We start from the raw sequence: 15,384 nt of genomic DNA, 5'->3' as shown, positions 1-15,384 counted from the left end.
GGTACATGCTGCCGGACAGGAGTAAATCTCACATTTGTTGGATTTCCTCGTTTCGTATTTGAAATTAGTGGTCAACTATGACGATGAGGCCCCGTTCGGAGTTCGGACACAGAGGCAAGGCTGAGCTAATCAGCTGGTACACATAAAACGAGGTGATCATTAACGAGTAATTAATTAAATATTATTTATTATAAATTTAAAATTGAATTTATTTAATTTTTAAAGAAAAATTATATTGGAAGTACGTACCATGAAAAACGTGCTCTTAAAATACAAGCTAATAACCTACTCGCTGAGAAGTTAATAATTAAGAATGATCCTAAAAATGGGACATTTTAGTAATACAACTAGCTGCCTTAAGCAATTCTCTCTATCATAGTTATTAGCACTGGACCAGAAGTCGAACCGGTGAGCCCTCGGTTTACAATGAGTATGGTACTCCAACCAGTTCGACCACCGATTCAACACGGCTCAAATATGTACGTGTCTCTAACTAAATCGTCAACGTGGGTTCAACCGGTTTTTCTCCGATCTGATTGCATGGCCGATCTTTTAGCTAGACCGAATCGGCTGAGGCTTTGGTTTTGTCTTTTTTCCGATTGGACCACTGATTCGGTCCGATCTTAATAACTACTCCATTCGTCCCAAAATGACGGAGGTACTATCTCCATCCCAAATTATAAGAATCTAGTAATAAATGTGACACATTGTACATTGTAGTACTTCGAATCTTAATACTATGAAATTTCACATCCAGTACTAGTTTCTTATGTTTTGAGATATAGTGAGTAGTATGTTGTCCACTGCAGATTATCTACTACAACACATCAAATGAGTTGAAGATTTATAGTTGTACTCAGCATACTCCCTCCCTCTGAGAAAAAGTTCAACTATAGCTATGAACCTGACACACATATCCAGATTTATAGCTATGATTTATTTTCTATGGAACAAAGGGTGTAGAAGGTAGTATCAAGTTAATTTGGAACTCGGAGTTCAACCTTCATGTTCGTTTGTAGTTGTACTTATATAGAGTACTACGTCCATCTCATAATAATTGTATTTTTAGTATTCAAATTTGCCCCAAAACAGTTGTCATAGTAAAGTACTAATGGTCTCATCAATGATTTCTCATCCAAATTTCTCTATATTCTACCCTCAACCACTCCCCAACTTTTACCTATGCACCATTTGACGAAGGGCACCATAGTTTTTCTTTTGAAACCTTAATACTCCCTCCATCCACAAAAGTTTGACATATTTCATATTTAAGTTTTTTTTCAAATAAGTTGTTCTTATTTGTAGTCTTTATACATTCAAGACTTAAATGATGAGATAAATTAAATGTTTGATTAAAACTTAAGGAGTCATCTAAATACTCACTGGTTGCATGCTTGCATTCACTCCTTGATTTTGTAACATCGAAGATGATTTAATTTTTTCTTGGTTTTTGTGACAAAAATAATATGTGCAACTTTTGTGGATGAAGTGAGTATATGCTAAATAATCTAGAATTATAATATTTGGGGACAGAGGTAGTAATAACGACTAAGAGCAAGTATAATAAGAGGCTGTAAGTCGGCTAAATGCTGAGGTGGAGGAGAGAAGAGAAGAGAGAGAGTAGAAGCGGGCTGTAAACTTACAGCCGACTTGGACACAATAACCAAAAAATTGTGAGAAAGACAAGTGGGTCATGTATTAATTATAAATAGCTAACTATTATATGTGTGGGTTAAGAGAAGGCTGAAAAAAAACTTTATAGCCAATAAGTCGGCATCGCAGGCATATGAGTGTACCTTTCTTAATTAATGCATGCTTGGACCAGCAATAAATCCTTGGATTTTTTTAAGATACTATTTAAAGCGTATTCACATATTTAATTAATATTTATAGATATCACGATTAATTTAATCGAGAAATCGAGAGATAGAGTTATGCTCTCACGATTTCAGTGACCTCATCAATATTGTCTTTTTAATATACTAAATTGACTTATTAGGTGTTGTCACAGTTTACTTGACGGAGATATTCATTACAGTTGAGCAACTTAAAGTTTGTCAACACTATCACTATGCATATTCATTTGTGCGTATCTACCATTAGAACAACCAAAATCTAAACTCTAGAAATTATTATGCAATGGGATAAAGTGGGTATATTTTAAAGCTTACTAATATGCAAGCATATCAAATCCTCATCTACCATGTCATTTTCACATTATTTCAAAATATTTCTATCCATCGTTTATAGTATAATATTAACAAAAATTCATATGAAATATTGCCATATAGGGCATCATCTAAGATGGTGTTTGGAAAGTAGAGACTAGACAGCTTTTGCCCCTCCCATAGAGACTAAAATTTTTGTGAGTTTAATCCCTCCTTTTCAAACACCGCATAATATATAAAATTATAGAGAAGTATAGAACCATAAGCATGCAAACACAAGTTACACAATATAAAGCCTTCGTTACTGCACTTTGTTGCCAATTATTGTAGCTCACCAAACTACCCATTGTCCAACGCTTCGTCGAACACCATGCCCGCCTCCGCCGCCGCCGCCACACGCCCTGCCGCAGAGGGCGTCGGCGGCAACGACGGCGCCACCCTGGCCGGCCGCGACCACGTCGTCGTCTTCCCGCTCATGTCCAAAGGCCACATGATCCCGCTCCTCCACTTCGCCGCGGCGCTCGCGGTGCACCACGGCGACCACCTCCGCGTCACGCTCGTCACCACCCCGGCCAACCTCGCCTTCGCGCGCCGCCGCCTGCCGCCGTCGCCGTCGGTGCGCGTCGTCGCCATCCCGTTCCCGGCGCACCCGCAGATCCCGCCCGGCGTCGAGTCCACCGACGCGCTCCCGTCGCAGTCCCTCTTCCCGGCGTTCCTCCGCGCCACGGCGCTGCTCCGGGAGCCCTTCGCCGAGTTCCTCGCGTCCCTCCCGTCGCCGCCGCCGCTCGTGCTCGTCTCTGACTTCTTCCTCGGGTTCACGCAGCGAGTCGCGGACGACGCCGGCGTCCGCCGCCTCACGTTCAACGGCATGTCGCCCTTCTCCCTGGCGCTCTGCTTCACCCTCGCCTCGAGGCGACCACACGTCGGCGTCGAGGGCGGCGCGGAGTTCCACGTGCCCGGCTTCCCGGACGACGTGAGGATCACCGCCGACGAGGTCCCGGACGCCGTGATCCAGGGGGGCAACCCCGACGACCCGGTGACGCAGTTCCTCCACGACGAGGTCCGCGACTGGGACCACCGGAGCTGGGGCGTCCTCGTCAATAGCTTCGCCGCGCTCGACGGCGACTACGCGGCCATCCTCGAGTCGTTCTACCACCCCGGATCCCGCGCGTGGCTCGTCGGCCCACTGTTCCTCGCCGCTGGCGAGTCGCCGGAGACGAAGCAGGAGGAAGACGACGACGACGACGACGACCCGGAAGGCTGCGTCGCTTGGCTCGACGAGCGGGCGGCGAGGCCAGGGTCGGTGGTGTACGTGTCGTTCGGCACGCAGGCGCACCTCCCCGACGCGCAGCTCGACGAGCTCGCGCACGGGCTAGTGGACTCCGGCCACGCCTTCCTCTGGGCCATCGGCCGGTCCGGCGGCGAGTGGTCGCCGCCGGTGGACGCCGGCGGCGACGGGAAGATCGTCCGCGGCTGGGTGCCACAGCGCCGCGTGCTGTCCCACCCGGCGGTGGGCGCGTTCGTCACCCACGCCGGCTGGAACTCCGTGCTGGAGAGCCTCGCCGCCGGCCTGCCGATGCTGGCGTGGCCGGTGATGGCGGAGCAGGCGGCGAACGCGAAGCTCGTGGCGGACATCATCGGGGCCGGCGTCCGCGCGGTCCGCGGTGGCGGCGTCGTCGTCGGGCGCGCGGAGGTGGCCGGCAAGGTCGGGCGGCTGATGGACGGCGGCGAGGAGGGCCGCGCGATCCGCGCCAGGGCCGAGGAGGTCCGGGAGGCGGCGCGCGCGGCGGTGGGAGAAGGCGGCGCGTCGCGGGAGGCGCTGCGGCGGCTGGTCGACGAGCTGCGGTCAAGCTACGTCGTCGCCGGCGACGGCACGGCGGCGGCGAGCTCGGCGAATGGCGGCAGTGGCAAGTGTTGAGCGAACTGTAGAACACGTCGACACAGTGGTAACTGTGAGTGATCGACGTCATGTCATTTTAAGTTTGAATAAAAATTAACTCTCATTAAATTTTAACTCACGGTGAATCTGCGAGTTAATTTTTAACTCATGGTGACGTGGACGAATTTTAGACGTCTATTTCTCAATCCAACGATGGAAGATGAAGATTGCATGATTGGGCTGAATGGGGAGATTGTACTTTATACTTCCCCCATCTCAGCATCTGGCACTGGCAGTGCTGCTGCTGCACGCCTGCACCGGATCGCTGCACGCCAGGCACTGTTTATTAGGCTCCATTTAGTTTCTAAAAACATCACATCGAATTTTTGATATATGCATGGAGTATTAAATATAGATAAATTAAAAAAATAATTGCACAGTTAGGGGGAAAATCGCGAGACGAATCTTTTGAGCCTAATTAGTCTATGATTAGCTATAAGTGCTACAGTAACCCACATGTGCTAATGATGAATTAATTAGGCTCAAAAGATTATCTCGCAGTTTCCAAGCAAGTTATGAAATTAGTTTTTTCATTCGTATCCGAAAACCCGTTCCGACATCTGGTCAAACGTCCGATGTGACGCCAAAAATTTTCTTTTCGCGAGCCCTTAGTTGTACTGGGATAAAAAAATTTTGGTGCGTTACATCGGATATACGTACATATATTTGAAGTATTAAACATAGTCTAATAATAAAACAAATTATATATTTCGCCTGTAAACTGCGAGACGAATTTATTAAGTCTAATTAATCTATTATTAGTAAATGTTTATTGTAGCAACACATTGTCAAATCATGGCGTAATTAGGTTTAAAAGATTCGTCTCGCAATTTACATGCAATCTATGTAATTTGTTTTCTTCTATATTTAATACTCCATGCATGTGTCCAAACATTCAATATGACAGGGTGAAAAGTTTTTGCGTGGGAACCAAACAGGACCTCAATAAAAAAAAAGTACAGAATTATCGTGTCAAAATACTATTATTCGAAAAGAACAAGAAAACTATAGAAATCACTCAATAAAAAAAAGTACAGAATTGTCGTTCGGCACGCTCGCGCACGGCCGGCACGGGGTAGTGGACTCCGGCCACGCCTGCCTCTGGGCCATCGGCCGGTCCAGTGGCGGCGACGGGAAGATCGTCCGTGGCTGGGTGCCACAGCGCGCGTTCGTCACCCACGCCGGCTGGAACTCCGTGCTGGAGAGCCTCGCCGCCGTTCGTCCGATGCTGACGTGGCCGGTGATGGCGGAGCAGGCGGCGAACGCGAAGCATGTGGCGGACATCCTCTGCGCTGGCGTTCGCGTGGACCGCCTCCTCCGGGGGCCGAACGCCGCTGTTGTTGTCGGACGCGTGGAGGTAGGGGTGGTAATGGGTCAAGACCCGTGGGTTCTTTCACAATCCATCTTAACCCTTAAATTTTTTTAGCACAAAAAACTACTAAATTTCAGCCAAACCTTTTTTTACCCAACCCTCATAATTTCTACGCCAAAATGTTGGGCCCATTACCACCCCTACATGGAGGTGGCCAGCAAGGTCCGGCGGCTAATGGACGGCAGCGAGGAGGGCCACGCGAGTACGCGACCCGTGCCATGCGTGGATGAGGTTTTTTATTAGTGCCCGAACACTTCATACGACACCCTATATAATACCCGATGTGACACGCCAAAACTTTACACCCCTGGATCTAAACACCCCCTAAGTCTAATGCAAGCACTTGGACACGATTGATTTGACTAGCTTAGCCTGTGGTAACTGTACATCAGCGATAACGAATTGATTCGGTTACGCACGTGTGCATTCGGGTGATTTTTACAATAAACTAAATAGAAGGTGTGTATTTGCAGCAAAATGACTTATGAGGTGGAATGTCAAAATTCAAGTGACTTATGAGGTGAATTTTGTAATTTTCCCTTCTTATAATGTTGGATAGGAAAAAAAAATACAGAATTAAAGTGTCTTATCACCTTAAATCTTTGGGCTCCTTTACAACAAAAGAAAAGTAGAGAAACTTAAAAAGATTTGAATCATATAGAAAAAGTTTTTATGAGACTAATTTTAACAAAGCATTGAGTCTGTAGAACTCCTTTGAAATTTCTATGAAATGACATGTTTCATGATAATTTTGAAGGATTCCTAGCATTAACTCCAAATTCTTAGAAATTTTCCTTTCTGTCTACATCTCTAAATCCTATGTGTTTTCCTATGCTTCATCCTAACGGGTTTATGTATTTTTCATTCCATTGGATTCAAGGTGCGATGACATTTGAATCATGTGTTTTTCATATTCCCATGTTTTAAAGAAGTCCCTATAGATTAAAAAAAATAAGAAAGTTATGGGAATCATTAGTTAGGTGGAGCGTAGGAAAAACACATGAACCGATTGATATATATGATTCTTTTTCTAAGAGACTGGACCTTTGGTTCAAATACCTATGTTTTTAAAGCCACATCAGTTAAAATACCTATATTTGCAAACGAAAACTAATTTATAAATAAATTTTTTATACACGTGTTCTAAAAAAAAGCTAAAAAATAAACTATGATGAAAAGACCCCAAAATAAACTCCAAGTTTAAGCTTGAAAATTTAAATTTTGGTTGATAAGAATAAACATAAGCAAAAAAGATGAAGCCTTTAGTTAATCCAAAGGAACTTTCAAGGATTTTGATACAAAGGACCACATAAGAAGGTATTTTTATAGAATTGAATTCCTCTAAGAATCTTTGTTCCAAAGGAGCCCTAAGATCTTTCGCCGTTGCCTCAGTTTCTCTAAGGGCTTCAGAACGAAGGGAAGGGAAGGTGGTGTCAAGTGTAAGTTGTTCCAAAGGATCCCAAAGCAGAGCACACCTTCCTCTGGCCTGATTTCTTCCCAAAGGTGGTGTGTAGTGTAAATTAGTGTTGTCTGGATGATTTCGTCCCTGTTCTTCAATAATTGATATCGATATTATTTTAGTTTTAGCATTAACTAATTTTCATTTCTAATAAATACTTTAAACATGTTATATTATTGAGCGTTGTATAATCATAAATATAACTTCTATTCATTACTTAATATAATTATTTTAAAAGAATGCGGTTAAAATGACATGATCATAATTAACCGTGTCAATTATTCGAGAATGGAAGTATGGAACATCCGGCTTTCCTGCCTGCAGGAGCAGAACCTGGGCTTATCCCAGGCCGAAGAGGCCCAGATAAAACAAGGCTGGTCTACACTGGAAGTACGAAGGAACATCCTGCCTGCTGCTACTGGTTGCAGCTGTTCATCGCCAAGCCGTCTTGGATTATTTTTTCAGCCTCATCGGATGGCCTAATAAACCAAAGAAAAAGCTAAATTTTAAATTTTCAAGCTTAATTTTAAGATTGATTTTGACATATTTTCAACGTAGTTTTTTTTTTCAAATTGGCTTTTAAGTCAAAAAAAACACATTTACAAAAGTTTTACCCACAATTTCATTTTTATTTCCTAATAAGCCGTTTTGGCTTATTAGGAAATAAGCCAAACAATGGGGACCTTTCTCTTCTCCCGCGGAATACTAATATTTTATTACTATATAATTGCCTCCCAATAAGTGAAGGCCACAGAGTCCAAGTATGTGACGTTGATTTCTGTTCCTTTAAACATGTGCATAACACATTCGTGGGTGTATGAGTATGGTGTTACCTATGTAGTGGTGTGTGTGCACGTGCGTCTCTCGTGTAATGGAAAAACAATTGTTATCACAAAGTTAGAATAATCTATAATCTTATCGTCCAAACGGGACCCTTATGGCTCATTTGAAGCAAAAGATTGAAAAAAAGAAATAGGAAGAACAGGAAAAACGTAATATTTTTACATGAATGTAACTGCAAAATAAACGATTGCAAAATACATAAATGGTTATTTGAATAAGCTAAAAGAAAAACTTAGGAATCAGATGAGAAAAATAGACTCAACATATTGAAGCTCTTGCTAACTTTTCTTTAAAATCTCTTCATAGTATTATCTATTCCATAGGGATTTGAAAGGAAATAATTCAATCATTTGTTTCAAAGACCTTAATAGGTACTATTTTTCTTATAGAATTAAAATCATCTAATTTTTCAATATTTTTCGTACAAATCAAATGGGGCCATAATCTTCTCTTTCCTGGTGATGTTGTCAGTTGTCAAAGTGCAGGGGTGAGTAAGCGAGTGACTCCATCCACGCCGACAAAAAAAAAAAGGATTAGTGACGCTTTGGGGATTTGGTCGAAGGATGATAGTGATGTAGCGCGTGCATCGATCGATCGCACAGATGGGATGAGAATATGAGGTTCAGATTGGGGACGGCAGCATGGGACAAGGGGGTTGTTGCAGCTTGCAGGCTCAACTGATGATGAACAGTACCAGTACTCTCTCTCCGTTTATAAGATATTTTGGCTTTGGTCAGAGTTAAACTGTTTTAAGTTTATAGAGAAATATAGTGATATTTATATTACTAAATTAGTTTTATTAAATTGATAATTAAGTATATTTTTAATAAATTTATTTTAGGTCAAAAATATTACTATTTTTTCTAAAAACTTGTCAAACTTGAAGCGGTTTGACTTTGATCAAAGTCAAAACATCTTATAACCTGAAACGGAGGAGTAGTAGTTATGGGCTATGGCACATTGAGTTGATGATCACTTTGATCAGGGATTCTTTTGGTTTATTTTGATTTCGGAGGATGCAGGAGTTTACAAGCACACCAGATATGCTTATCTGAATAGCCTATTTGATTTTGTAAGTAAAGGGTAACAAACCGAAAATAACTTAGTTATAAATTTTGTTCTTTCAATCTTGCCATGGCAAGGCAGAAAAACATTGTCAGTGATTAACCACTGGTAAATCTAGTAGCCCACACTTCAATCCATGAATTCTTTTTCAAAAGAAAATTTAAAATTGTTGTACAGAAATCCAGTGAAGGGCAAGACAATGGAGCACATTTTTCGATAGAAAAAGATAATATGCAGAACCTTTTTATTTGCATCAGTTCTGTTCTTTATGCAAGCATTTATTTGCAATATTACCTCAATAGAGAACCTCTGTCGAGTCTGTCAGAATGGTAGAAATTTTTAGGGTCTTCGTGGAGTAGATATTATGCATTAACTTTGCTGGATTTATACATGAATCAATTTAATTGCAGGAATTGTGGAAGAAAACCAGAAAACTCACGTTCATCACTTGCAACTTGTCTAACAAAAAAAAAACTAAAACTATGTTTCAGTACTTTAATATCAAACTATATTAAAAAAAAAACGATGCGCAGGAGTGACCACACTTGTTTATTGGATAGCATTTCAAACTTAAAATCTCCAACCTGTCATGGTAATTGCTGACAGTTCCTCAACTACTCATGTGCAACTAGCAGTCTTAAATCTCCAATCTTTTAAGCTACTTCACTGATCATCTCTCAAGCTTCTATATTGTGTAATGTAAACTGGTACTTATATTTGATTATTTTTTTCTGAAGATGGCCCAGACCTGTTTCTCCTTTTCTTGACCTCTTCTATCTCCAATTCTCCATGGTCTTCAGACCTGCTAATACTGAACTACTCATGCTTTGCTTGTTGTGTCCGAACCTTGTCATCTACTCAAGATGATGCATGCATGCTAGCTTTGCTCCTGTTCTCCTAACATGGTCAATTCCAAACATGCTTTTGTGCCGATTGACCGGTCGCATTCAGCTTTAGCTCACCCGGATTTGTGAACTAATGATGCATCCAGCATGAACACACCGTGAACTTGGGTTAAAACAAGCGAAAAGAATTCAAAAGTTCGCTTTACTGTAGCTGTATGTGGTCCTCTGCTCTCTAAAAAATTTGACTCGCCAGCTTAGCTTAGTGACCTAGGTGGCACAAATGCACAATACAAACTACCATTCTGCAATTCTATGTTTTACTTTCCTTTCAAATTAAATATATTCTATGCACAGATATTACAAGAAGGTTCTTAGATTGAAAAGGGCAAAATATATCGATTGTGACTTGTCACAACGCAAGCTACTACAAAAGTTCATGAAAGTTCTACTTTATATCATCCACATTTTCTTGTCAGCTTAAGCTTTTTTAGCAAACCTATTATTAGAATTGTAACTCTGAAGTCTGAACCTCTATCTTCTGAAATAAAGTTTCAGGGAAGGTACAGAGGTAGAGGCATTCAGCCACCATTCTTTAATAGGGAGATCCAATTTCATTCCATCCATGCTACAATGAAATTGTTGATCTGCCAAAAATATTACCTGACGACTAAACAGACAAAAATCTGACGGTGCCGCAGCATCATCAAGGTTGGTATTTAAACTCTTATAAATTTGTGCACCTACATCACAGTGAAGTAGTATTGCACATCTGTACTGTTGCAACAGCCTGCGGACAAAAGGAGCGAAGTGCTTGTACTGTTGCAAGTTGCAACAGCCTGTAAATGCAGTATTACTATCTTGCACACGAGTCCACTACTCAAACAGAAACTCAGCTCCAACAGAAGAACAGCTCATGAAATCAAGCATAACATGGCAAGAAAAATGGATTTGTATTTGAAACTCCGATAATCAAGCTTCCTCTCACCTTCTCACCACATGCACACCAGACCCTGATGAGGCAGTTGCAAGTCAAATGTTGCCAGCACTTTCACTAAATGCTTAGTAGTAGTAGTAGCAATTATGCAAACAGACACTGGGTTCAGCTTCTTTAATGAGGGATTTGACTGGCTGATTTGTTTATGTCATTAATTAGAGAGAATCCACTTCTCTCACTTGCATAGTTGCATTGCCATGCCTGTATACACTTTGTCTGTATTAGCCAGTTCTTGGTTCAGTTTAAACCAAGAATGCTTAGTAAGTTAGGAGTAGATCAGATGCAGTGGTGAGACAGCTAAGCCAAGTGTTCTGCACTTGTTTATTCAGATAAAAATTTCGTGCCATCCTAAAATGATGCATAAGACAAATTATATTGCCACATATGATACAAATATTAATCTTCAGTGGTTGTTATAAGGTTTGCTAATTTGATTTAATTCCATCACTGTCAACCTGACAAATCCAAACAACCAATGCTTCTTTTGTTCATGAGTGTCTTCCAAGTTCCTCCTATTCTGCTGAACTTTAAAAGCAAATCAACCTGGCTTATGTTACACTACAATCTGATATTTCAAACCAATGAAGACCAAGAATGCCTTTTGTCTCTTTAACTAATTAATATGACCATGACTAACACACAAATGCAGTTGCTTCAATTGCTTTTTTCTTCACAAATTTGTTGCTTTGCAATCACTATAATCATTTTGGAAAAGAAAAGAAAAGTAGGGAAAAAATCAATGAAAAGAAAAAAAATAAGGGGACATTTTTTCTGTGTTCAATGTGCAAACCAAATGGTTCAAGAATGGCTTCCAACTCGGCTGCTCTGCTGCCGCCCGCCGCCGCCGCCGCCGACGATGTACTGCAGCGCCGTCCTCGCCAACGACGGCCGCTCGTCGGCGAGAGACGAGTCGCCATTGCCGCCGGCCTCGACGTCGCGGCGCTCGTCGTTGATCCCGCCATGCTTCTTGCTGGCCTCGGCCATCGCCGGCCACCGGAACGACGCCGCACGCCTCCCTCCGCCGGCCAATTCCGCCGCCGTCCGGACATCTTCCTTCCTAGTGGCTGACGTCATCCAGATCTTGGACACGGAGAAGCTGTCCCTGTTCAGCCTCGCCGCCGCGGCGTCCGCCGACGCGGCCTCTATCACCGCCGCTTCCCACGCGCCCTTCTTGGAGGCGGAGCCCGCGAAGTCGCACTCCGACAGCGCGAGCCGGCGGCGAGACCTCGACCTCGCCGGCGGCCTCCGCTTGGGCGTCCTGACGGCGACGCGGAGCGCGGCGTGCTCGTCCATGACGTACTCGTAGGATCCCATGGAGAAGCACCGTCTCTGTCCAAGATCTCCCCTGCCGCCGCCGCCGATGTCGCCATCGTTGCTGGTGGTGGTGCCTTTGACGACGGCGAGGTCGCCGGCATTGCCATTGCCGTCGATGCACTTGAGCTTGCCAAGCTTCACCTCGACGACCTCCTCCTCCTCCGCCGCCGCCGCCTTGGGAGAAGACCCCTCGCTGTCCCCACCTCCATTGTTGGCGAACGTCTCGCCGAGGCTCTCCGAGTCGAGCACGCGCCGCGCTACCGGGGTGGACGCCGACGAGTCGTCGTCGTCGTCGGCGGCGGCGGCGGCGGCGAGGACGCTGCCGCGGCAGATGGGGCACGTGGAGTGCGACAGCAGCCAGGCGTCGATGCAGGGCACGTGGAACGCGTGGCCGCACGTCGGGAGGAGGCGGAGCTTGTCGTCGCCGGCGAACTCGCACAGGCACACGGCGCAGTCGAACGGGTCGTCCTTGCGGAGCCCGGCGCCGACGACGGCGCGGTAGACGAAGACGGGGAGCGCGTCGATGAAGGTCTGGTCGACGCCGGCGTCGTGGAGGTGGAACAGCTGCTGGAGCTGGCCCTGGAACGCCGTCGGGCTGCCCATGCCGACGCCGCCGCCGCCGTCGCCCACGCGCCGCCGCCGCCGCCGCGCCCGGCGCATCCGGAGCAGGTTCTGGATCAGCAGGTTGAGCAAGCCGAAGAGGAAGAAGACGACGGCGAGGATGGCGATGATGAGGAGGACGCCCGGGCTCATCTTGTCCTCGATGGTGCTGAGCACAGAGCGCGGCGGCGGCGGCGAGGTGGACGCCGACGTGTCCATTGTTGTCACAAATGGTAACACGAGAAGAAGAAGAGCTTGTTGTTATACGAGGCGACGTCGTAGAGAAGAAGAGATGGTAGGTGATGACGTCATGCTGATGTACGCAATGCAATGAAACTACTGATTGCGGCTATATATTAATTGCAGCCATATTTTTCCGTGCTCAATTTTAATCGTCCTTCTTATTTAATTTTTTTTTTGAAAAAACTTTAAAACATAAGTCACACATAAAGTATTATTCATGTTTTATTATCTCATAACAACAAAAATACTAATTATAAAAAAAATTAAATAATACGTACAATTAAAGTTGGTCACGTAAACTTATGGTTGCACAGAGTATCAAACTACGATGTCAGTAAAAAAAAATTGGAGAACTCTGCAAGAGGGAGCATACTGATACTGCAGATTGCAGGTGTATTGTTCATCTCGACGACATTCCGGATTTCCAAAAGTTCAGAAACAAATTTTGCAGATTCCCTAGCGACAAACCTCTGCAAGGGTGGGCTTGTTGTTGCATGGGAGCAACGAAAATCTGAATCCTGCGTAAAACAAGCAGAGTCAGAACACACCATTCATCAATGTGTCACCCCATCCCCTGACACGTCCAGATAGGCCAAAAGTTTAGGAGAAAATTGCATATCTACTGGATAAAAATACAATTATTCAAAATGGACTTCGCTAGAATACCATCCACAATCGATCATTACTAAAATACTATCTAGAAATGAAATGCCCCTAGCTCATCTTCTTCCCTCCCATGCTTGAAGAGGTTGCTGGCGGCCACCGCCGGCTTCACAGGTGCTGCCTCGCCGACACATACCAGGATGGACCGATGGTAGGGAGGGCAACGCCCTAATTGCCGGTGGCAGCAAGGTGTCGGGGCGAGGTTGTCGTCAGCCGGCGAGTCAGGGTGGGGCGGCGATGCGCAACGGTGCCCAGCCCAGACGACGTGAGCGATGGCGCGGCAGTGGAGCCGGCGGTGGCCACTGGCGACCTATTCAGTCATTGGAGGGAGGGATGAAGAAGAAGATCCAGGGTATTTCTGTCCGGGATAGTATTTTAGCAAATACACATTGGTTAATTATGGTATTCTAGCTAAGCCCATTTAAGTGATAGTAGTTGAGCGAATCCTAACTTATGCAATGATAGATATGCAATTTTCTCAAAATTTAGTGTGGTTCGGTTTGAAGTCTACTCGAAATTTGGTAAAAGCATGAATAATTTGGCTAGGGTCCATGTCATAGGTTTTACTGGATACTCAGATTGAAGTTCATGTTCTAGATTTGGTACATGTGGATCTAGACAAGGGCAAAAATAAAAAATGGAGAACACTAAAACTCTGCAAGAGGGAGGTGAGATTGCAGATGTGTTGTTCATCTCGACGACATTCCGAATTTCCAAAAGTTCAGAAACTAGATTCCTAGCGACAAAGCTTCTGCAAGGGTGGGCTTGTTGGCTGTTGCTGCAGAGGGGCAACTGAAAGTCTGAACCCCTGTGTGTAAAACAAGCGGAGTCTGAGCGTCAGAGCACACCACTCGATATGCCGAAAATTTAGGGCCAATTTGGTTTGAACTCTGAAGTCTGTCTGAGGAGATTCTGCACCAGCAGGTTGAGAATGCCGAAGAGGAAGAAGACGACTCGGTGGACTGCGACTCGGTGGAGCAATGGTGGAACGTAGTGGTAGACACTCCTAACACCCCCCGCTTTCCTTTGTGAGCACTGGTGATCTTGGTTTCATGGGAAGTTTGGTGCGAACGAAACGCAATAATCTTCCGAAACACCACCTTAACGCCGGCTTCCATCATCGCCAAGATCAAGGAGGAGGCTCGAGCCTGGGTCAAGGCTGGAGCCTCAAAGCTTCAAGAGTTTGGAATTTTTGGAGATATCACTTAGTCTCTTGGCCAATTCTTGCGGGTTTAGCTCTTTTGGCTTGCCCTGTAAATATTTCCCTTTCTAATTTTGTTTTGTTTTTTCTCCATCTCTATTAATATACGAGGCAAAGCTTTTACCCTCATTTAAAAAAAAAACGACGTCCAGGATGGCGATGATGAGGAGGACGCCCGGGCTCATCTTGTCCACTCCTCGATGCTGCTGAGCACGGAGAGGTGTACAGTACAGTTTTTCTACCGTTGCATTTGGGTTGGGTTGGATTTCCACCGTCATGTATGGCCTGATCGTTCGATGGCACGGTCCGACGTCGTCTCTGCTCCATACATGCAACATCGACTTCTTGTTTACCATGGAGCACACCCAAAACCCCAATCGGCTAGTCGCCGGTGAATCGAATCGGCTAGTCGTCAGAAGGCACCAAAACGAAACAAGGAGGATACAAGAAATTCATTTTTTAGGCCGAGTTTAGTTCCAAACTTTTTCTTCAAACTTTCAACTTTTTTATCACATCAAAACTTTCCTACACACACAAACTTCCAACTTTTCCATCACATCATTCCAATTTCAACCAAATTTTCAATTTTTGCGTGAACTAAACACACCCTTAGTCCAATTCTTAAAGTGCAAATCGTATAAGAGATTTCTCTTCCTTCTTCTACCTTGGTCTCCCTTA

The 15,384-nt window shown here is 44.5% G+C and overlaps 2 protein-coding genes across 2 annotated transcripts; one reads left to right on the top strand and one right to left on the bottom strand.

Moving 5' to 3' along the window:
* The first annotated feature begins 2,369 nt into the window (after positions 1–2,369).
* On the top strand, positions 2,370–4,212 carry LOC4340351 (UDP-glycosyltransferase 73B4). The gene has a single exon (XM_015786654.3). It carries the CDS (start codon positions 2,539–2,541, stop codon positions 4,084–4,086), a length of 1,548 nt encoding a protein of 515 aa, XP_015642140.1. The 5' UTR covers positions 2,370–2,538; the 3' UTR covers positions 4,087–4,212.
* A 7,122-nt stretch (positions 4,213–11,334) lies between these two features.
* Positions 11,335–12,948, bottom strand: LOC107277525 (RING-H2 finger protein ATL13). The gene has a single exon (XM_015787222.3). It carries the CDS (start codon positions 12,816–12,818, stop codon positions 11,484–11,486), a length of 1,335 nt encoding a protein of 444 aa, XP_015642708.1. The 5' UTR covers positions 12,819–12,948; the 3' UTR covers positions 11,335–11,483.
* Between the last annotated feature and the right edge of the window lie 2,436 nt (positions 12,949–15,384).

The sequence above is a fragment of the Oryza sativa genome, chromosome 6, assembly GCF_034140825.1.
Source record: "Oryza sativa Japonica Group chromosome 6, ASM3414082v1".
Taxonomy (NCBI): Eukaryota; Viridiplantae; Streptophyta; class Magnoliopsida; order Poales; family Poaceae; genus Oryza; species Oryza sativa.
Note: the sequence above shows the minus strand (reverse complement) of the source record. Positions and strands in the feature narration are given on the sequence as shown.